This window comes from Saccostrea cucullata, unplaced genomic scaffold, assembly GCF_032062105.1.
Source record: "Saccostrea cucullata isolate Sc308-1 unplaced genomic scaffold, CSIRO_AGI_Scuc_v1 ctg6119, whole genome shotgun sequence".
In the NCBI taxonomy this organism is placed as follows: domain Eukaryota; kingdom Metazoa; phylum Mollusca; class Bivalvia; order Ostreida; family Ostreidae; genus Saccostrea; species Saccostrea cuccullata.
In genome coordinates this window covers 1-25,180 of record NW_026928805.1, presented here as the reverse complement: position 1 = coordinate 25,180, position 25,180 = coordinate 1, and the positions used below count along the sequence as shown (strand labels likewise).

Here is a 25,180-nt window from a genome sequence, read left to right as displayed (position 1 = left end):
TTTTATAATAAAATACCCTTGTCTGCTTTACAAGGAACAAAAAAACTCACATATCTTTGTTTAAAAAGTAAATTCTCACATGTATTTTCATGGGAGTCGCCATCTTGTTAGCGGTTTAGCGACCTCTACTGGTTACAAAAATTAAATAGGAATCAGACCAGACTCTCGCTCGAGCTAAGTCTCGAGAGTGAGAGTCTGGGGTAAACGAGACTAGATTCCTATTTAATTTTTGTAACCAGTAGAGGTCGCTAAACCGCTAACAAGATGGCGACTCCCATGAAAATATATGTGAGAATTTACTTTTTAAACAAAGATATGTGCGTTTTTTTTGTTCCTTGTAAAGCAGACAAAGGTATTTTATTATAAAACCAGATAAAAGTAAAGGCGCAGCCTCTGACTTTTTAAAGAATACCTATCTTAGCATCGACGAGAATGTATCAGCCAATGAAAATCCATACCGATTTCTCGGTAAGCCTCGATTTGAAATTACAAAAATTAAATAGGAATCAGACCAGACTCTCGCTCGGACAAAGTCTCGAGAGCGAGAGTCTGGGGAAAACGAGACTAGGATCAACGTGGGTTCATGCGGGTCACGTGGTTCGCCGCGCCTTGGGATCCGTGCGAATTCCCGCCATTCGTGAAACGCTGATACACTTTTTCACTCTTTCGTTCCTTGGAAATGACGGAATATAAACGCATAGGCACACAAACACACAGAATCACCTCTTCATTTGGGTTTCTATGGTAGATGCTGGCGTGAAAGTACAAGTCACAGCTCCGGCTCGTCAGCCACGGTCCTCGTCAAGTCCGTCCCCCGGGGATTGAGATTCCAAGGAAATAAAGCTGTGGTGTGATGTCCCGGTTGATTAGAATTGCGTGGGCGCCATTTGTAGCCAGTGGAAGAACATCAGAAATAACAATCTTGTTCAGGTTCAATATAATTTATTAAATGTTGAAATAAGATGTCAAAAACCTGAAATATTACAATTACATACAACATATAGACGACACATAGACAGACATTTAGACAGATAATTAAAACATAATAGACTTTACTTTAGAATAGATTCTTACCGGGACACACACAGGGATTTACAAATTTTACTATCTGTTATTGACATCTAACCAGTTTGACGGCTAGGCTAAGAGTGCCCGATGTTAGTGCGTGAAAGCGGGAATTTGGTGAATGGGATAAAGTCATGTGACTGTCCGTCTTGTGTCTAAAAATAACTACCTCTTTCACACAAAGTCTTTCATACCACATTCTCACATATACGCAGCGCAAGTATAGTATGGCATTAAATACATGTAATACATTTATAACCCTGTTACTTAAAATATTTTTCTCAAATACATGAACTTCTATTTTCAAGTTTTGACCGGTTTTACGATTTTTTCAGTTATTCTACATGTAAGGTTTTAAATAACCGTTTTTTTAACTTTTATCAGTATTTTTTAATATTTGCCCTGAATACGACTCCTTATTGTGATTTAAATGTATAATGTCTTCTTTTTTTTACTTCTGTCCGATATTTTAAATAATCAAAGTACTCAGAAGTACTGAAAGCCGGGCTCATTTATAGGGTAATGAACAAGGACCGTGGTGACAGTTTAAAATCAAGTTCAGACGTTTAGAGGATATGTTACACCCAAAAATATCCCAATGGCATGTATAGTATTAATCAAAGTACTCAGAAGTACAAAGAGCCGGGCTCATTTACAGAGTAGAATGGATTTCTTACATGAATCACGTTTATATTTTGATGAAAAAATTATTTTAAAACTATCAATATAAATTATAAGACACTGACAGTGAGTTTTTCAATCCTAATACCACGGTCCGATTTTGTCAGAATCAGAATTAATCTGGTACCGCAGCTGAATGTAACAAACAGGCCAGTCTGGTTCCCTCTCCTGCTTTACCTCGTATGTGAAGAGAACTACGGTAACACTGATTATCAAAAATCCTTACGCTAATGAACTATGTTTTTTGACTTATGAAGTTTTCAAAGTCATTACTACTAATGTTTATTTTATATAGATAAAACTTTGTTTAATTTTTGTTGCTTTATTTAGCGTCTGTATTATCTCAAAAGCGGTTGAGAGTAAGAACTATATTTTTGCACGTAACTTTAAAATGGCGACTATGGGGTCAACATCCTGCCTTGAACAGGATCACATAAGCCGGTTATTGCTCTTTGAGCAATAAGCCCGGCTAAAAATGCAATTTTTGGTATGCCATACATGACTGCTTCACTGCATTAGGTGTGTTAGGAATCAGACTGCCATTTTAGTGTCTCTGAAGGTTAGTTGATCTCGATCGTGACCATTATGGATGAAAACACTTGGCATTTAATGTGTCAATCTCATGATATGAAACTGTTGTCGATATACTGTGAGGATAGTGGATGTCCGGTATGTACAAAATGTCTGACTACCTCTCACTTAAAACACAACATATGTGATACAGCTGATTATGTCGAGAAACATAGGGGGGGGGGGGCTTATGGAAGCCATGTGTGGTGAAGATTCACTACTTGATGAAATAAAATGTAGCCTGGTGAGTAAAGGTAAAATTTTAGAAGAATAGGAAACCAAAGTCCTTGATCAAATTATCGAAAGAGAAGAAGACATTATCGGGGAAGTTAGAGAAGTTTGTAACCTCTACAAAAGCACTGTATCTTACATTGTTATGGATAGTGAAGAAAACATTCATGCAAGTGAGCATATACTGGAAAACATTTTGAACAAATCAGAATTTAATACAAAAACAGATAGAGACCGCATCATATTGTTGAAATGTTATAGAGAATTACAGAAGCTTCAAAGGGAAATAAAAACTGACGATTTAATAAACGTTACCTTTGATGCTTTAGAATACAGAGGTAAAAAGCACATAGAAGAGTTATTCGGGAATTTGAATAAAGAGTCTGATCACAGTCATGCATCTGATGAAGACAGGCAAATTGAAAGAAAGTCACCCTTTCGAGGCAGAAATGTTGAAAAATGCTTTCTTGTTGTAGAAAGAGAAAGAATGAGGAAAACCAGACCGTATTGTTTGAGTTTAAATTTACTGATGATACAATGAATGACTTCAAGGGATTAATATATTCTGGGGAAAATATTTTTCTTCAATTGGATAACAAGTTCTTCCTTTCTAGTGATGCAAAAACTCTTTGTAAAGAATTTACAAATGTGAGTCACATTTGTAGACTTTCCTCTGGTCTTGGAATTCTGGCTATAACGGACAATGGGGCGATTCTAAGGGTTCTTTTAAATAACGGAAAGTGCATGAAATACTATCAGGCGGAAAAATTGACTCGAATTCTGGCAGTAGAAGAAAATATTGAAATGGGTATCTCTATGCTTCTGGAACAAACAACTTTGGAAACTAAAAGTTATCAAGGAATTTATTTCATTTCTGAAACACGACAATTATATATTCTACAGGTTGATGAAAACGGGCGAACAAAATTGATATCAAATAAAAAAGAAATCGAATTTAAATGTCCGCAAGACATAGAATTTCGTATATGTAAAAACGAGAAGACTCACATAGCAATGATATGCAAAGGATCACTGCACGTCTTTAAAAAAGATTTATCAGTTTTATTTGTGTACAAACAAGGATTACAGAGTGGTCAATATATTAGATTTGAAGCATCTTGTGCCTGTTTGGATCCTGAAGATAATATTTTGGTGACTAATAAAACCGATAATGCGGTTCACATGTTAGATATTGCCGGTAAGTTTTTAAGGATTATACTCTGGCCAGAAGAAACATTACCCAATATTATTTCCATCTCGGTTGATGAAGAAAATTGGATGTTGTTGGGTATTAGCCGAAAAGAAAACTGTAGTAAAATCTTACTTTTTGATTATGAATATTTGAGGCGAACTAAACGAATGCAGAGATCACTTGGCGAGAGGGACGAAAACTTGCTCGATATTTAATTCTATTGTATTATGCGATTTGGATTAACTTGTGATTTGCTTTAAGGGCATTTTTTGTTAATTCTAAAATTTTGAAGGCAATCAAAATGTGTAACATTACAAATTTTAAAGTATTTAACACGGGATATTCCTTAATACGTAGAAATCTGGATTTTTAGGAAAACGTAGACTTTATAGCAATTTTACATAGATTCTATGTGAATGTCAAAACCATGAATTTTCGGGTTTATTATACATAAATATTCTTTTGTACTCTAAGGTAAGTAAATGCATAAATGTAAAACGCTTAACCATTTAGCAATGTTATTGGCTTACATATAAAAGTATATTTTATTTTTTTTATTTTTTTTTTTAAACTTTATTTTCGGGGTTAAGCAAAGTATTCTATTCTTATTTTTTTTACACGACCGATCATCGGTTTTTATCCTCGTAGAATAAATGAAGATAACGAACAGTATTCAAGCTGAGAAGTCCATTAAACAATACAAAATAGGATCAGAGCAGAGGTGGGATCAGATACCATGGAGGAGTGAGCATCCCCTGCCAACCTGTCAGGCCTGCCGTGTACTCCTTGTCATAGTCGGAAAATAATGGAAAATCCCTTGTTAATTCAGTCTGTAAAGAAAGGCCTAACAATTAGTATGAAAAAAACATCAATCAGCATTTGAATCGCTGATGATATTAATTGTATTGTAAGAATTTTTTTATAAACTTAAGTAAAATGTGAAGGCATAGTATGTAGATCACATTTACTGTAAGTATTTTAAGAACGGCGTCATTTTAATATTCACTGGTTATTTTTGAAACATGCTGTCAACACACATGCATTGCAATTTAGTATACTAACCATTATCGTAACCATTAAATCAATTACCACAACTACAAAATGACCTTTATGTAATATTGGTGATCTGACAAAGTTCCATATCCTACCGATCAACCATCCAGATATAACATAATAGGGTTTATCTCATAAGGATAAACCAGGTTATTTAGTGCAGTAATAACTGGTGCATAATTTTAATGGGTAAAGGGCAGTAACTCTCATAAGTAAATCAATTGTAGTTTCCCTGTGGTGTACCCCTTTTTTCTATGTCGTGATCATGCGCAAACTTGTCTTTAATTTGGTGAGCATGCGCGTTTAACTCTTCCTTTTTCTTCATCAACCCTCAGAGCAGAACACACGAAATTTTAGTGTCCGACAAATTTTGTTTAAATCGACATCCATCATTGGCATCGATAAAATAAACTGGAAAGATGTTGCGAGCTCCCAGAAAATCAAAGTCTAAGAGTCCTTATGCCCGTCCTAGCGGTCAAGCTGCTGCAGCCGTTTCCACTGCGGTTAGGACCATGCCACGAACCCAGGCGGCCATTACACGGACTAGGCCTCAAGGTACTACAGCCACGTCAACCGTTTCGACGGCGACGCTTCCCCAGGTTGCTACTATAGCCACCGGTATTCCGGTTAACAGCGTGATGGAACAAGCCATACAGACCCAGCAGGACATGGTTAACGAACAGGGGACTGGGAGCACAGCTAACCCAGGTACAATACACACAGTTGATTCTTTGGCTTTGCCTTTACCATTTATAAGTACAGCTTCCCCCCTAGGTGTTCACGTATCGCAAAGTTTGAAAGAAAAAATATATAACAATGAATTCGTTCATCTCAACAAACTATTATTTCACGACCCCACGTCTACACCTACAAATCAAATAGTTTTTGAGGATGGTGCATTCCAACTTAAACCCAAAACTAAAGAACAAAAAATTGTGAACATATCTCAGTGGGTGGATGCTTTTTTGATTTATGGATCAATTTATTTAGTTAAGCATCCTATTGAAGCATTGTCTTTGTTCAGGTATATGGCAACGATAAAGAGGGGGGCAGATAATATGTATCAGGGTTGGCAAGAATATGACATTCAGTTTCGATTAAAAAAGTCATTCAACTCGGCAATCAGTTGGGCATCTGTGGATGCAGAACTCTGGTTAGTTTATATGCAACCACCAAGTAATAAAGCAGGTGGGAATCAGTTGAGAAATCCTCAAACTAGCTTAGCACCTTCTCGTTTAAAATGCTATAGTTTTAATTTTCAAGGGGTGTGTAATAAATACATGTGTAATTATTTACACCAATGTATTAAATGCAATGGCCTACATCCTATGAAAACTTGTATCAAAGGTAGCCAGTTTCAAACAGCTTCAGTAAATAACAATACTAACAATAATTATTACAGGAACAGTGGAAACCAGTTCCAGAAGGGACAAAAACACTAGTTTACAGGTGGCAAATGACCTTCAGCTCCAGTTATGGGATTTGGGCAGATCACCTATAAATGTATCGCTTTTAGAACAGTTGTTACAAAATTACCCAGACTGTGAGAATGCCAAATGTTTGGCTAATGGTTTTAAATTTGGTTTTAAGTTAAATTACATTGGAGATAGAAAACGGATAGAATATAAAAACATGCTATCGACCCAACAATTTGTAAATGAGATTCTGGTCAAGATAGACAAAGAAATAGAGCTTGGGAGGGTGTTAGGCCCTTTTCCTTACCCTCCCATTTCTTATTTACGTTGTAACCCCATAGGTATCCTTCCAAAGAAACAAGGGGGTTGGCGCATGATCACCAATTTATCTTATCCTATAGGGGATAGTGTAAATGATTATATAGATTCAGAGTTGTGTTCAGTCAATTATTCGACTTTTGATGATGCATTAAAAGTCATTTCGGCCAAAGGTGAGGGGGCATTAATGGCTAAAATGGATGTTTCAAATGCATTTAGGTTGTTACCTATATGTCCTCAAGATTTTTGTTTATTAGGTTTCAAAATTGCAGACTTGTACTACATAGACAAATGTTTGCCCATGGGCTGTTCAATATCTTGCTCATTGTTTGAAAAGTTTTCAACTTTCCTTCATTGGGAAGTGCAGCATAGATCAAATATTGAGAGTATAGTTCACTATTTAGATGATTTTTTATTTGTTGGAGAGAAATCTACAGATGAATGTCAAATATTAATGTGTTGTTTTCAAGAACTCTGTCAAGGGCTGGGGGTTCCATTAGCTGTAGAGAAAACTGAGGGTCCAACTACTCGTATTTGTTTTTTGGGCTTAGGCATTGACACTATAACTCAAACGATTTTTATTCCAGAGGACAAAAGAAGGGAATTGTTGTTAAAGATCCAAAATGTTTTAAGTTGTAAAAAGGTAACGCTCAAGCAGTTACAATCCCTCGTAGGAGCATTGGCCTTTGTAGTTAAGGCATTACCAGCAGGAAGGGCTTTTTCTCGTAGGATTTATGGGGCAATGGAGGGAGTTAAAAAATCGTTTCATTTCATTAGAATAACAAGTGAAATAAGAATGGATTTGCAGATGTGGGTTCAATTTTTGCTCAACTTTAATGGTACCACCCCATTTCCTTCGCAACATTGGCATGACAGTGAATTTTTAGAATTTTTTACAGATAGTTCAGGAGCATATGGCTGTGGGGTAGTATTTGGAAATCATTGGTCTTGTTTATCCTGGCCTACATACTGGTCCTCAGACATAATTAGGGATATAACATTATTGGAGCTGGTTCCCATAGTATTGGGTATTAGTATTTGGTCATCTAAACTTAAAAACCTTAAATTGTTGCTTCATGTAGACAATATGGCTCTAGTGCAGATTATCAATCAAAAAACGTCAAAAAACAAAAGAGTCATGGTGCTGCTACGTTTCTTAGTTCTGAAAACTCTTCAATTTAATATTCAAATTAAAGCGCAACATATAATGGGTGTGAAGAATAATGTGGCTGATGCAATATCTCGATTTCAGTGGTCCAGGTTCAGGCAGCTAGCCCCTTTGGCAGATCGATTTCCCTCTTCGGTACCAGTGCAATTTTGGGAAATTATGGAGAAACTATAAACAAACTTTTACATGATAGCATATCAGAAAATACCGGTAAAGTTTATAAACAAGGACTACAGAGTTTTTATAATTTTAGAGTCAATTGTGAATTTCAGCAAACCTGGCCTCCACCTCTGGACCATATTTTAAATTTCATAGCTTATTTGTCTGAGCAGGGATGTTCTTTTTCTACAGTCAAATGCTACATGTCAGGGATAAGTTTTCTAATTAATTTAAATGGTTGGAACAATCCGTTAGAGACCTTTTTGGTGAAGAAGTTGATGGCAGGGTACAAAAAGTCATCTTTGTCTTGTGATATGCGTCGACCAATCACATTGGCATTGTTGCACAGATTATTAGGCGCAGTTCCGCATTTGGCATTCTCAACGTATGAAGCAGTATTATTTCAGTCATCTTTTGCCTTAGCATTCTTTGCATTGTTAAGAGTAAGTGAAGTTATAGATTTAAGAAGGGATGATATTCAGATTTTAGGCAGTGGAATATCAGTGTTTATAAAAAGTTCAAAAACGGACCAATTAGGCTCTGGGGCTTCAGTTTGGGTACCTAACACGTCAGAATCAGTACTGCTAGTGAATTTGTTGAAGGAGTTTTCCCTGCTGTCTAGCAAAATTGATAGGGATGTGTATTTTGCCCACTTTAACTCAAAGCCATTGACACAGTTTCAGTTTTCTAGCATGTTACATAAATCCTTAAAATTTCTTGATATCAAAACTTCGAATTACAAAACCCACTCATTTCGCATTGGGGGTGCTACTCACTTGTATTTGGAAGGGTTGTCTGAAAGTGAAATTCAACAAAAGGGTAGATGGAAATCAACAGCATATAAATCATACATTCGTCCTTTAAATACTTAGATGCAAGTGTTAAGGTTATTGATAGAAATTATGTAAAATATTTGATTGAAATTGATGCATTGATTTTCTACAGGGGTCATTTGGATTATAGGATCTTCAATTGTACATTGGGCACATAGCTATGCAGTCAAATCTAATGAGTCAGACCTGGGATTAGGCCAAACGAAAATATTGTGGCATGGAATTCGCGGAATGGTATGGGAGCAATTAAACCCAACATTAGACTTTTTATTAGTTAGTAACAGAACTCCAGATATCATTATTATTCACTGTGGGGGGAACAACATTGGTCAACAGCATAACACTTTAAGGGGTATACAAATGATGATAAAGGCCAGTTTAGCAAAAATAAAAGAAAGATTACCAAATTGCATTATTATTTGGTCTCATATCTTGCAACGTAGAAACTGGTCAAATGTAGTAGCTAACACTGAAGGAGAAAAATGTAGGCGGAGAATTAATAGTTCAGTAGCATCTTTTGTATTAAATAAATTAAACGGAGCAGCTATTAAGTACCCAGATATAACTGCAAATCAAAGGAATTTATTCCGTTCAGATGGTGTTCACATGACAGATTTAGGCAATGATTTGTTTATTAATACTGTAAAGGGTGCATTGAAACGATTTTTATCTTGTAAATTTCAGAACAGGACCTTTCCTTGAAATGGTTGTGCTTGTCATGGTTAGGTGTATATCGATATGTGTTGTCATATAATTTGATTGAATTATTTTCAATTTGAACATGAGCGCATCTGTCGCAATTTTTATTATTTTGAATTGGATCATGAGCGCATCTGACGCAATTTTATCATGAGCGCATCTGACGCAATTTTATCATGAGCGCATCTGACGCAAATTTATCATGAGCGCATCTGACGCAACTTTATATCAAATTTTGAATGTTGGTGAATTTCACCTCTTTGTGCGCATTTTGTGCAAATACTTTGATTGTTTTGAATATTTCAATCTGTTGAAGGGGCAAAATTGCCGCCTTGTTTTATGGCGGATGGTACATTCGACTTTGTCATATGTACCATTTGGCATAATTTTGCATAGAATACCGTCTCCGGGGGGTACTGTTGTCTCCAGGCTCCTTGGATCCAGGTGGTATTTCTATTGCTGTCTCATCTATATTTATTCTGCCATATAATTGTAATCGGCGCATATATTTGTGAATTACATATTAAAATGTACATATAATAAAAGGTCATGACAAGCACGCCAAACATAATTAAATGTTGTTTTTATTTCTAATGTGGTTGAGGCCAGGTTTATAAGGATGGTGTTTTATAAAAAAGTTTAAGGTTAAAAAGGGTGGCTTTATAGTCACTAAATAATAGGGTTTATCTCATAAGGATAAACCAGGTTATTTAGTGCAGTAATAACTGGTGCATAATTTTAATGGGTAAAGGGCAGTAACTCTCATAAGTAAATCAATTGTAGTTTCCCTGTGGTGTACCCCTTTTTTCTATGTCGTGATCATGCGCAAACTTGTCTTTAATTTGGTGAGCATGCGCGTTTAACTCTTCCTTTTTCTTCATCAACCCTCAGAGCAGAACACACGAAATCCCCCCCCCCCCCCCCCACCCACCTCCAGAAAAAATTAAAATTTTAAGTTATAAATTCTGAGAATGGTGTCTTCTGTTTTTTCTCAATTTTTTTTTTCAGCGTCATGACCAGGACTTGTTAACAAGGGATGTCAGTGTCAGCGCCGATTGGTAGCCATGTGACAAACTTTTCGTCTGATGGACAGTTTTTGCTTTTGATGGACTTGGCATAATTTTGCATAGAATACCGTCTCCGGGGGGTACTGTTGTCTCCAGGCTCCTTGGATCCAGGTGGTATTTCTATTGCTGTCTCATCTATATTTATGCTGCCATATAATTGTAATCGGCGCATATATTTGTGAATTACATATTAAAATGTACATATAATAAAAGGTCATGACAAGCACGCCAAACATAATTAAATGTTGTTTTTATTTCTAATGTGGTTGAGGCCAGGTTTATAAGGATGGTGTTTTATAAAAAAGTTTAAGGTTAAAAAGGGTGGCTTTATAGTCACTAAATAACACATGTATTGTGTGAATATTATCATTTATTAGATGACAATACATAAAATATTAACATTTTATATAATAATAACAAAAATAATCTAAGGGGAGATCCAGACAATACTGACATCACAAGTTGCTTTTATAACCACAACTACAAAATGACCTTTCTTTATTTGATAAATATTTCACTGTTTATAATTAATTTACTTTATAAAATGTTTATACAACTATTGTATGCTGTGTACGATCAACATATTTATTTTTATCTTGATGTCGTTTTTATGGATTCGGGTCATAAGACTTGAGCTCACTTTTGATCTCAGTCTCACTTTTCCACTATATATTCCTTTGGTGAGCTCATCTAAGTTGTATGAACCCAGACCTGATTCCATGCCCCGATACAATGGAAATTCCCAACACGAAAAACGGAAATAGACTTCTGAATAGCTTTGTAAAGATTTGCGGGTGAAATCTTAATATAACTTAAGAATAAACCTTATACAAAGTGTAATTTTAGAGGGGAAAACATGAACATTTCTGCTCGCAATACAGATTTCAAGAAAGTTAACTTTTCGCAGATTCTTTTTCAGAACAATTGTTCATATATCAAAGATTACATAACTTTTTTAGTGAGTTTAAAATAACAAAAGCTATACCACTGTTTATAAAATTATTTGATATTTAATTTATTCACAATTTCAAATATAGCAAATAAACCATTATTACATATACAATTGATGATATTCAACTCACAGAGATAGATTGGCAACAGATTATTTTTGGATAACTTACACATGGAACTGTGGTCCATAAAGAAAGGGGAAGGTACTCCCAATTTTAATTTGAGTGATGGAAGAAAATCATATTTCTGTAGTAGTCTCGGAGGGATGAGTGGGAGGGTTGTGAACATACTTAGTATTTGGTTCGTTGTTTCCATACCCAGCCATCAGACATGATGATTGGTGCAATAACAGATAGGTTATTTACAAAATAAAATATTAGTTTTAAATGTACATGTATATAACCTTGTTTTGTAATGTCAAATAAAATGTTTACGATAAGATTCTCAGCCAAGTCAGCAGGTTCAAGACCCCCTCTACGTCATGTAAATATAACAGGATGGGAGACGTAGTCCTAGAGTTCTTGGGTATAGAAGTACTGCTGACAAAAAGCAATCACCGAAAAGCAAGGAATACAGATAGTCTCTCCAAAATGACTAGTACCTAAATTTGAGATCCCTGGCTCGTGTGACCAACACAAGGCCACTGTGTACAATTAAATTTTATTGAATCTACAAATCAGAAGTATCAGACGAGAAGAAGTCATTATAGCGGAAGCTAGAGAAGTTGGGTGATGCTGCTTTGAAACGGGACGAAAAAAAATTCAGAAAAGTAAGGAAAATACTTCAAACAAAACAAGTATTTTAAAAATTAATACAGAATGGTAAAAGACAGGATAGAAATGTTGATTTGTTATAGTGAACTAGGAAGCTTCGCAGAAATATGAAAAATAACCAACCAATTAACTTTATATTCAAAGACTTAAAAAGCAATATATGTATATTTAGTAGAAATGACATAAGGCGAAGAACACCGTTTTCGATTTGCTAAAGGTCGAACAAATATCAGAATTTTTATTAACATGTTACTTTAGTATAAAGTTTTAAACGCAGTTTGAAAAAAAGAAAATGTTGATTATGTGTATTGATAAAATGTTGTTTGTTTAAGTGAAAAATAAAGCCTGGTGTAAAGTTGTACACTTGCTACATGTATTGGACTTTTGCGGCTTACATTAACACTAGGACAATGAAGGAAAGCTTTTTTACGATATGAATATATAACTCAACATCTAATTCAATGAAAATACAGTGACATTTCTATTCGTCATCTGCAAATTGCATTTTTATTTAGTTTTTACTGATGAAAAAAAACAAAGGCTAGAAAAAATATTTTGCCGCTAAACCGTCTCATTTTTTTTTATTTCGCGAAGAAAAACAGTTTCAATACGTTAGATATTGAATACGGGAGTTAATCGACATCAGGAAGACGGAGCAACACTAAATAGTATATTAGTTATTAATAATAATAAATTATAAAATTGATAACGACTAGAGGACTTGCAAGTTATGTTATGAATTATACCACACCTCGACCTGTGTTCAGATTGGGTGTACGAGCTGTAGAACAGCACGCACATACATTATATCGTTTGTACGTTTAGTGAAACACTTATATCGTTGGTAGGTTTAGAGAAGTGAAATACTGAAACACTTATATCGTTTGTACCTTTAGTGAAACACCTTTCTCATTTCTACGTTAAGTGAAACATCTATATCGTTTCTACGTTAAGTGAAACACCTATATCATTTCTACGTTAATGAAACACCTATATCATTTCTACGTTAATGAAACACCTATATCATTACTACGTTTAGTGAAACACCTATATCGTTTCTAAGTTAAGTGAAACACCTATATCATTTCTATGTTAAGTGAAACACCTAAATCATTTCTACTTTAGGTGAAACACCTCAATCATTTCTACTTTAAGTGAAACACCTATATCGTTTCTACGTTTAGTAAAACACCTATATCATTTCTACGTTTACTGAAACACCTATATCATTTCTACGTTTAGTGAAACACCTATATCGTTTCTACGTTTAGTGAAACACTTCCTGGCTTTATCCTATCAGATCTGGGTAACCAATATTAAAAATAAATATAACGAACATGTTTTGGGAAAAAAATCTAGTACTGTAATTCTTTAAATTAAAAAAAATCTTATTCAAGAGATAGAGTTTCATATCGTCACTAGGTTCAATAAGGTCTATAGAATAATTACATTATGAAAGTGTAAACGAAACAGGAAGATTCAGTTATATCGATTGATAATAATCGTTTCTAGTCTTAAGGACATTTGTTTGAATGTTTAAAAAATACAAACGTCTGAGTGAAAACAAATATTGCACGACAATTCTTGCAGGTTTGAGTCATAGTAGTGTTAAGTGAGGTCGTAAAATTTAATTTATTGACCCTCTGATAATTTGTCATTACAGCTTTTAACTTTTGAGTGTTTATTTTAAAATGCCATTTGATAAAATATTTCGAAAAAAAAAACATTTTATCTTTTAAAATGTTTGGTTGTTTAAACTGTTTCAAGAAGTACAGGATTTTTCCTATCCAGATGCAGATTCATATAGAAACTTGCCTTATTAAAACGTTCTGTTCTGAAATAAGTCCACAAACATATTTTTATCTATACTTAAAATCCCATTGTGAACACAATAATGTACCCTGCACATGAAGATTAAAGAAACTAGGGTACTTAAGTATGAAATTTTCTTCAAATACCTGGATATACTGTATACGTGTAGTTTTTATCATAAAATGTTTTGTTGATCAATTTTCAATTAGAAAATGCATAGTACATGTAGCTGTCTTTATTCGCACTTCCTGAAACTTAATTTGAGATTTACTAATATTTCCATATGAATTACTTAAATGAGGGAATTTGAGCTTTTGCCGTGGATAAATTCACATTAAACCAGTATTTTGAAAACTCAAAGGCATCTTTGTAAGCACCTGATCCCATCTCCGATGTGTTGGAGGTCTGTGTTTGCTATGCTCCTATTTTATATTGTTTTATGGACTTTGATATTGAATACTGTTCGTTATCTCCATATCCGTCATTTAATTACTCATTGCCTGAGAACCTGAGGATAAGACTACCTTAAAACAAATCGAGATTTATCGGCAAAAATTCATCGATTAATATTTAACTATTATAAAGTTTAAGGTTATAAAATTCCATTACTTCTCATTTGTTCTTTTGAGATCGAGGAGGGGGTTTCCCTATTTCTTAAGGTCAATGTATGCATATAGTTGTTCTTGGAACAGCACTTACAACAAATTTCAAGGTACTTTACCTAAGACATGGCTGGCCAACATCGAGCTCGAGATTAAGATGAAGAACATTTATTCCGTCAAAGGGACGATCCCCATTGTAATTATCACATGGATTCCCATCAGAGTAAAATACACCTGCATTTTAATAGGATATGTAAACATGCAAATATCAAGTACTTTTTTATCATTCTTATCAGTTTTCATTGAAATCCTTCCTAGATTTATTGATTCATTCCGTTTTAACCCTGATTAAAAGGTGTTTTTATCAAATAAAAAATGAAACACTTATATGATTAAAATTTGACTACCACAATTCTTATAGGATTTTCTTTACTTCCTATTATATTCACCTACCCTAATCTAAAGAATAATTAAATATAGGAGAAGATATAACGCAAAAAGGAAAATTAAATGATCGGACACAATGGGTTGATAATCGTCAATTCCAAATTTTTAAGATATTTACTTGCTTAATCTACAAATAAAAATGAAAAGAAAGACTTGTATATTAGGTACTTGTGGATAAAGAAGGCAAATCGACTAGCAGTGTTATTTACCATAGCAGTTCATATAGATGACTCAAAACAACGAGTGACATGAATATATAAACTTTAACTTTATATGATTAAACTGCAATTGCAAATATAAAGCAGCATAGCAAGACAACCTCTCTTAAAGGATTCTTTAACACACAATATTAAATAAAAACATATTCTTGGTAAACATTGATGAAATTTCAGGAAGAAACGTCGGCGACAACATTGGTCAAAAAGATATCTAAGTTGACACCTGTATGAGTCTACTTGCTCTTAACCTCAATACAATGCATGAATCTCCCAATATATTTAAATTTCTAAAGAAAACAAATACATGTATATTGATCAAATATTGCATTTTAAAAATGATTAAATGTTTGAGCTTTAAAGTACAGGTCAATTCACTGCATTACTACGTTATGTTTTGAACCAATAGGGACTTCCGCAAAGCAGGTCAATAGATTTGAATTAAATTAATAATGTGAATATACATGTATCTTCCTATTAAGGTGGTAATGATCAAGGATTGTTATGCTCCTTGATTGGTTAAGACACCTTTTTCTGAGGTGTACCTCAGAGTGGGTTCACTTCAGATGAAGTTCCGGGAGGTTTATTCAGATCTCCATTTAATTTGCTTAATTTTTTTTCGACAAATCAAATTGCATGAATTATACTAAAGGTCATTGTGAATATACAGCTGTAAACACGACAAACTTCAATGTACGTTGACCTCGGTTGACCAATAACTGACCAGGTCCGTATAGTCACTAGTAGACGTCATAAATAATTGTATAATAATAAACTTCTCTATCTTGCTACTTGTGAAGCGTAAATTCATCCCTCCCTGTCCCTCAGCAAAAGATGAAAAGATTTTGGAAAAAAAATATTAATGTGTATTAATTTTCAAATTAAAATGACTTATAGGTCAGATGAAATATTATATGCTTTGGATTTTTTAAAGACACTGTCATCACAGATTTTCGAATCATGTTTGATAATTTTCATCATTGCAACGGCATGATAATCAAATGCATAGAAAATATCTTTTCATATTTGCAAAGAAACTTGTGCAGTCATTAGACCTGCCTCAAGTTTACTCAAGTTGCTAGTAGCAGAAAGAATTGTGTACGACAACAATTCGACGAATATTTCTCTCTCGTCCCTTAAAAAAAATGGGCGTGTCAAAGTTTCGATTCAATCGGAAAATTTATCACTTCATTTTGCTTCATTGTTAATATCTTTCCCCTCGTTATACTTAAAAATATTTATAGCATGTCTCATAAAGTAATTTCCTGGAAATGTCGATTTTCAGCGATGTAAGCACTATGTATAGGTAACGGCTTCCTCCTTGTGACATTATTTAATCCCTATTGCAACATTGTAACATTATCGAGGAAGGGTATGAATCTTTTTCATAATAGTTTTTATTTATATATTTAAGTATTTCTTAAAAAAAAATATTTTTAAAATTTTAATTGATATTCTATACTTGATTTTATAGGTTTAAAAAATTAAATGCCTGGAGAACAACTAACTTGCGTCTTCCAGCTTGCTCAAGCAAAATTTGGAAGCAATTTACCAAACAGGTCAATGATGTTTGAGGTATTCTCAATGTTCAATTCATACAAATGTCTTTGCTACACAAAGAAGGAATTTTTGCGGGATCTATGCGAAAAGGTCACATTTTCGCAATTGAAAGATTTCATATATTCAAAACGCGACAAGAGTACCACAAAGAAGGAAATCTGTGATCGAATCGAGTTGGCCTGCTGGCGACTTTGTAAGAGTAGTTATAGCAAACGAGTGGTTGCTGAATCTGAACTGTTCAAACTGTGGCAGATTTTTAACATCTTTGCGGATGAAGAGTCCTATCCTCCTGTAATATCACAACGAGATTCAGCTTGGGTCGTTGAAAAATTTGCTTCATATCAAAACAGTGACAAAAAGGAAACTCGGTGGGAGAAGGGTGAGTTAACATTTCAGAATTTTGTCAATTTTCTGGAGAATAACCTTGAGCCAAGATCGATAGTCCAGGCTACAAAAGAAATCCATGAGTGGTTGATTAAGGAAGTTATAAAGGGTGGGTGGGTCTATGTGAGAATAAAACGGCACCAAAATTGGTCAAATTGGTTGAGAAAATGGGTAACTTTATCTCCTGGGAAAATGTTGCTGTCTTCTGGCAAAACCTCTAAAATCTCAAGTTGGAACACAAAGAGTGTATTTTACATTTCAGAACAAACCCATATTCAAACACAAAAAAATGAAAATAAAGGGATGACAAATGTTATTCACGTTACAAATGCTACACTATATGAGTGCCATTTTGCAACTGTGGGAGAAAATGAGATGCATTCCTGGTTAAATGCCTTCACTGAATCGGTAAAACAATACAGAGAAGGCACTAGCCCAGTTCATACACTCTTAAAAAGACAAAACTGTAGACAACCTGAGACTGTGTCTAGTCCACACATCATAGCACGTGAAAAGTCTTTTATTCGCTCTGTATCAGAAAGGAGTGTTCGAAAAAATGCAAAAGATGATGGAAAAAGTGTCTCCAAGCAGAACATCAGTCAAAGATGCCTTCTTCGTTTGAACTCCGTGAACACAGAAAAAGAGAAAATCAAAGCAGTTTTTCTGGAACTGGACAAGAATGGGAATGGATACTTGGAAGAGAGGGAGTTTGCTATGACACTAAAAGAATTTGGACTGGATCTAAGCGATTCAGAGAGTAAAGAAATATTTAGGAGTATAGATGCTGATGGTGACGGGAAGGTTGCATTCAATGAATTTTATGACTATTTTCTAGAAAAGATCTTGAGCGAGGATAAGTCTGCTTTGCTTAAGGCTTTTAATGAGGCCGATCGAGAAAAGAAGGGAGCAATTAATTTCAGAGAGTTTTCAGAGTTTGTGCGCGACAGACATAGCACTATCTGCCTTGATAAAGTATTGTCAACTTTTGACAAGTTAAGCAAAAATGATTGTAGCGGTGAACTATCTTTCCAAGATTTCCAGTGTATGTCGATTCTCGATGACCTAGATATTTTTCCAGATTCAACTGAAAATTTTGAAGCTCTGCTTAAATCAAGATTTGATTTAACAGATCCAAAAAATCTTAGACAAAAAATAGAAAACAGGTGGCAAAAATTTGCTTCTTTCAGGCGTCAGGGTGCAAATGGAAGTGTAGTTATGAAAGGTGCCAATGGTATCGTAGAAGATGTAGTACCAGGTGAATACAACCTCAAAGATCTTGCAAAATTCGTCGACTTACCAAAATTACTACCGAAAGTGACCATTGTCAAAGGGGTTTCATGGGAGTCCAGCAATATTCCAAATACATCCGGAAACCTTGTTTTTCCGTCTGACTTTAATGGCATTTTAGAAGTCGAGATTGCCACCAGCGAGCTGTTGGGGTTCTATGGGTGCACTTTTGCCGACAGTAGAGCAGAAAAGGTTTCTCTTCCGTACCGGCATGCTGTACAAGATTTTACCTATGAGAATAATTACTTAGCTGATTACGTAGAAAAACAAAATGGCGGGGCTGGTTTGGAAAGGCATGGGTTTTCACATCTTGATTGTCCATTGGATGAAATTTCAGGATATTTTATTTTAGCAAAAATGATAGGGGACGAACTTCATGTTTCGGCTTTTAAGATTCCAAAAAGACATACACTGTACATTCCGGAGAATTGCATCCATTCTAATGATTACCTGAAAGGGACCTGGCGAACCATGTTGTCTGATGAAACCAATATAGACCATGTTCTTCTCAAACGAAAAAACTCTAATGGCGAAGAATCATGCTTACAATCTTTCACTTTTAAATTTTCCTAATTTGGAATTGTGCAATATACTTTTATCAGCTTTCACAACTGCCACAGCATTTCAACTGTTCAGTGATAGTTTTGTTATCGGAGGCATTTTTTTTTTATTTTGTCCGAAATTTTACCATTAATAACGATATTTTTCATTTATTTATGCTTGGTGATATCATTTACTCAAATATATCTTGATTTCATTTTTCTCGTTCAAAATATGCAGCTTTTATTTACATACTTATTATGATATAAAAACTACGAAAGTGGAAATCTCTTTTTCTTTCACAAAATCTGTCGGTTGATTACAGATTGATGAATTCAGTTTGGTAAATAACCTCATTAAGTATAGATGAAGCAAAATTTGAAATGGTGACATCAGCTGGTTTAATTATTAAAAATCTATGAAATTTGGCGGAAATTGACTTTTGAATACGTTAGCGTAGATTTGAATTAGCGCAGTTCCTAATGTTCTCTATTATGTATATATGTGAAAGACATTTAGCGTTGTATTTGAATTAGCGGAAGTTTCTTTCCGCCAAAAGCGCTAAAAAGAATACACAGCCAAATGTAATAAGTTTACAGTATTATATGTATCTACAATCGAGCTCCATTTTTTGTTACACGTCACTATAATTATACGTCTTGTGCAACTTTGCTTTCAATATTTCATTATTATGTATTTATATTTTATGTTCATGTTTTAAATAACGATTGATACTGAATGCTTTGTTTGTTGATGACAAGTTATTAAGCTTGCATTTTAAAAGTTTGAGGGGTGTTTATAATTGAAAAAAATAAGATTTGCAATCTTAATTTACACACTTGTACATCTCATACCTGCAGAAAAGGTGTATTTGCTTATTTTGTATTCGTATATGAGGAGGTCAGTTGAAAGAATTTGAAATATTCAAATTCTCCTTACTCCAGGTTTTGCCTGGAGAAATTGTCCTGGTCGAGGGGTACTGGAATCATGTTAACACCCTCAATGTTATACTTTTAACTGTTTTATTATAAAGCATTACCGATAAAAATGTATTATACCTAAAAAATTTCGTAGCAGCGATCAACCAATACTTAGTAACTCAAGCACTACAAAACAAGGATAAGGCATACACTCAGCAATATCGAGGATATTGTTCACATCTAAAGATCTAAAATTTTTATTTTTGGAGAAAAATTAGGTGTATTATAAATTTGCTTAAATTTGAAGACACCGTCATCCAAATATCACAGAAAGGTATGGATGCATGTTGTATATAAACAAACATATATGAGACATGCTGAATATCATGAATATAGATTGTTTAAACAAAGGCCCATCCTGCAGTAGATGGTAGCACAAAAAAAGAGATCCATCAAAGCTCAAATCTTATAAATACAGAGTAAAGGATTTTATTTGCAGCCCTCGAACAGTCAGCAAATGGTGACGTTTTATGTGAGTGTAATATTCTCAAAAGTGCGCTAAACAAACAAACAAATCACTCTGGAATGACTTTTTTCAGAATCTACGAACTGCTCTTTTTGCGTATGTGTTACGTTTTATGGATCCATTCGTTAACTTAAGTTGTTTGTAAATGCTCAAAGATAAAATAAAATTCCAGACCTTTCTTCTTAAAAAGACAACTAATTTCTTGGAAATCAGTTGTTTCTAAGTTATGCAAGGTCATAATTCAAACAAGGCAAACGGGATACTGTTTTAAAGCTTCTTTTTAACATAGATAACAACATGTAAATACACTTCTGCGCTGTACCATTGAACATTTAATATCTGATGCATTTGCTATTGTTATGTACTTTAAAATACACTTCAAACTATCTAAGGAAAATAGACTATAAAATCTTTCACGACAATGATTTAAGAATTCTTAAGAAGGCTGTTTTATCTCTGGAGAAAAATATACTTAAAGGTATATAGTATATAAAAATAAAAAGGGATTTCATTTAACGTTTGTCGAAGAAAATAAACATTTCACCGAATAATAATGTATTAAATGAGCCTGAGTCGTGTTATCCTAATTTCAAAAGCAATGTTAATGTTTCTAAAACATCAGATCAGGTGCTATGGAGAACTGGGCATCCTCTACAGGACCTTGTCATGTTAGGGAAAAATTGACATTTATCTAACTGACTATAAAATCTTTCACGAAAATTATTTAAGAATTTTTAAGAAGATAGTTTTATCTCCAGAGAATAGTATACTAAAAAGTGTATCGTACATAAAAATAAAAAGGGATTTCATTTAATGTTTGTTAAAGAAAAATAAACATTTCATCGAATAATAATGTATTAAATGAGCATGAGTCATAATTTCAAAAGCAATGTTAATGTTTCACAATAAAGAAACACACGTTTACTGAAATATGGATATAACAAACAGGTATTCGAGCTCAAAAGCCCATTAAACATTTCGAAATAGAAGCAGAGCAAACACGAATTTTTAAAACATCAGATCAGGTGCTATGGAGGAGTGAGCATCCTCTACAGGACCTTGTCATGTTAGGGAAAATTGACATTTATCTAAAGAATTAGATTACCTGAATCTTGAAAAAAAATAAGAAACACAAAACTTGGATCAGATTTGGTACTAAAAAAGATTTATTGTATGACTTTCCTGCTTTAAAAATTTTTGTTTATTTGTTGCTTATTAACGTCCCTCTGCTGCAAATAGTGTCCTATACTCGGCACTTACAACCACTGATCAGTGAAGGTTCCTTTTCGTGCCAGTACCTACAGCGACAAGGGTTCCTCGGTTTATACAGTCTCATCTAAAGACTGTTTCCACGTCCAAAAGTGGGAAAAAACTTGCAAACTTGTAGACCTACAGTACCGACCAGACCCAACCTGACACAAAGCAGTCCCAGAGCAGTCCCGGGGACTGCTTTCTGGGACTGCTAAAGCAGTCCCACAGCGGTCCCAGAGCAGTCCCACAGCGGTCCCAGAGCAGTCCCCCAACAGTCCCAGAGCGGTCCCAGCAGTCCCAGCGGTCCCAGAGAGCAGTCCCAGCAGTCCCAGAAAGCAGTCCCAGCAGTCCCAGTTGGCGGGGTTTATTAATTTAATGGGCGGTGCTAACTCAGAAATGAGATTTGCAATAAACAATGGAACTATAAAAGGCAGTAGAAATTGATTCTGGGTAGTATGCCAGGAATCCTTACATGTACGCGAAGGTCATTTATGAACAGAACATGAACGTGCTTAAAAATTGAAATATTTATTGGAGGAAGAAGGCTTTCACACTTACATGTACATATATGATTTACACTGAACATGAATATTTAATCACAATTCTTGGGTATATTACTAATTCCTCTGTGATTGATACTGGTTCCCATATTTATTTTTTATACAGAAAATCAATTAAATGTGAATTAATTATTTTCCACCAGAAGAAGTTTTAATAGATCTTATCATTATATGGCCAATTTAGACTATCGGGATACTCAAAAGTTAGAGTTTTCTTAGGTATTGGGGCTTATAAAAAAATTCTTTGTTAATTTTGCCAAGTATTATTTTTCAGTCATGATTATTTTTACTGACATGATAATTTAATTATCGTTAATGCCTAGTTCTATAAAACTCAGTTTTAAGTGTTTTATTTGTAAATGTTAGAGTGTATACATCTGTAAATCACCAGAATGGAAACTTCAGATTATGTCCAAAATTAATTAAACCCGAAAGAAATTTATACACATTTCATTTATCACATTTTTTTTGGCATTAAATAAATTGAAATTAGGGTCACTGTTTACCAGCATGTTCAATGATGTGTAACACTGATACAAATACCCAAATAACATATATCGATTTTTCTGCCCAAAGGCGATTGAAACAATGGGTGTTGATACCATCTTATAAACATTTAATTAATCGGCCAGGTAAACACTAGCAAAACAGAAAAGAAATAAATCCTAATTCCCGGTATTTTCATTTAAAAAAAAATATATACTCTTTTAATAACTTGTTTATTAATTAAACGCTACCGGTAATTAATTAATTCCCCAATGATTATTCACATAGTTTATGTTACGGGAGAATGGTAGCATAATTTTATTTCATGGTCATTTAATAAATTGTTGAGTTTTATTTGAGGGTTACATGGAATACATGTACTCTTTTTTTAGCGTGGTCCTTATAAAATGTGTAGCATTTTTATATTTACATGTAATTGTAATGATTATTTTTAAATAGTACCAATGCAAATTTTGAGTACAAATTAAAATTTAACATTAAATAATTAAAAAAGGCCCACATGTGGCTATTTTTTTTTCTCATAAACTCGTAGTTTATTTTTAGGGATAAAAAATTTCTCATGAATTTCTTATTTATCAACTTTATTTTTTTAATTTATTTTAAATACACATTAATTTGTGTCAGTATACAGTCCCTGAAAATATAAATTGACTATAATAATCTCTACTTATTACAAGAATGTAAGAAATCCTTGTTTATTAAACAGTTTAAACTCCTCTCCGCTGCAAGTAAACAAAACAATAGGGAGCCTGCAAATTCAGAATACACAAGGGGGCGGAGCTATCATATCACTCAGAACCTTTTTCACACATGAGTGAACAAAGCAGTCCCAAGGGCAGCTGGGACTGCTGGGACTGCTTTTCATAGCAGTCCCATAGCGGTCCCAGAGCAGTCCCACAGCGGTCCCAGAGCAGTCCCACAGCAGTCCCAGAGCAGTCCCGGGGACTGCTTTCTGGGACTGCTTTGGTGTCAGGTTGGGTCTGTTCAGTACTGTACTTTGACTCAAATACTAGATCCGATCGACGTTTTCTGGATAATGGAAAAGATTATAGAAATTTTATTATCAAATCAAAACTAGATATACATATATATAATACAAGAATATTCGTTGGGTGTTGCGTTACCGAAGGTTAAAATCCATCGAGATAAACTTTGAACTTTAGAGCTTCCTTTGTTTATTATCTTTACTACCCTATCTCCTATGTTTATTATCTTGACTACCCTATCTCCTAAGTTTATTATCTTGACTACCCTATCTTCAAATTTATCTTATTTCGCATTTACACAAAGGCACAATGTACCAATCTTTTTTTCCTTTCTCAAATTCATTCTTTTAATTGGCATACAGCAGATTCTATTTATCCAAATCATACTTCTAATTAGGAAAAAATAATAAAAGATTGCATGATTATAATTCTAAAAAATGAATAACATTTCTTGTATCTCGGTCCAATGTATAAATTGAATTGCTGGGAGAGGGTGTCAAAGATCTTTATTAAATATAAGGAAGTGAAAGGAACGGAAATTTCTGCTTCGTTGTAAGCGTAATTCGTTAAGTTTATAATATAAAAGGAAGTCACTGGTAATGAAAATGACTTCGTTATAAGCGTCAGTTCATTTTTTATAAGCGTGTTTGTCATAACCGTCTGTACTGTTTGAGATATCTTCTTCGCAGGTAATGCAGTTGTGCAGATTATGATAAATGACAGGTCATTTTAAAGTTCGTATTTTCAAAAGAATATAAATTATTTACAATATATTAACACAATTGTTTAGTGAAGGATGCGCTGATCTATACCTGTGTGTATTTACTTTAATACACGATTCTTTGAAACTTTAAAAAAAGATACATGTAAGAGCAAATTCGTGACATTGAATCAAAAGTAAAAGCATTGTTGACTTATGATATACGGTCCTTCACAGCATATCCTGAGTCAGTTCAGATGTTTGGGTGGGGATTTATAATTAAAGCAGAGACAAATCTTCGAATGAGTCAGAATCGTCCTTAATCTGAATGTCTGTTTCATAGATTATTATAAAAAATAGGAACATGCTATGGCTGTAGATTTTGAAATAGGACCATAACACAGAACATATATTCTAGTTCACTTATGTATGATTTTTATTCGAAATAATTTCACTCAAACAAACAAATTTTATTTACAATAATACATGTAACAGCACACTTGACAGAAGTGATAATCAGCCTGTATATTTTAGACTTTTAATATCAAGAGAAATGAAAGAACTAGGTACCTTTTATTTTTCCGGAGACAGTACTGTTTTTCTCATAAATTTCCTTGAACTTCATTTTTTTCTCTTTTCAAACCTCCATCTGGGATACAGGTTTCTTCAAATTCTGCCAACACTAGAGGTAGACATTGCCTTCTCCCG

At 34.1% G+C, this 25,180-nt stretch overlaps 2 protein-coding genes across 3 annotated transcripts; both read left to right on the top strand.

The window, feature by feature from the left end:
- Positions 1-4,915: 4,915 nt before the first annotated feature.
- LOC134278761 (uncharacterized) lies at positions 4,916-10,791 on the top strand. 2 transcript variants are annotated; one of them, XM_062761052.1, is made up of 3 exons: positions 4,916-5,500; positions 8,798-8,919; positions 10,393-10,791. In XM_062761052.1, the coding sequence occupies exons 1-3, from the start codon at positions 5,212-5,214 to the stop codon at positions 10,444-10,446; spliced, it is 465 nt and encodes a 154-aa protein (XP_062617036.1). In that variant the 5' UTR covers positions 4,916-5,211; the 3' UTR covers positions 10,447-10,791. The 2 variants fall into 2 exon arrangements, with proteins under 2 accessions (XP_062617036.1, XP_062617035.1); XM_062761051.1 differs by having other exon boundaries at positions 8,798-10,791.
- A 6,657-nt stretch (positions 10,792-17,448) lies between these two features.
- LOC134278762 (uncharacterized) lies at positions 17,449-19,055 on the top strand. The gene has a single exon (XM_062761053.1). The coding sequence runs from the start codon at positions 17,499-17,501 to the stop codon at positions 19,053-19,055; it is 1,557 nt and encodes a 518-aa protein (XP_062617037.1). The 5' UTR covers positions 17,449-17,498.
- Positions 19,056-25,180: the final 6,125 nt, after the last annotated feature.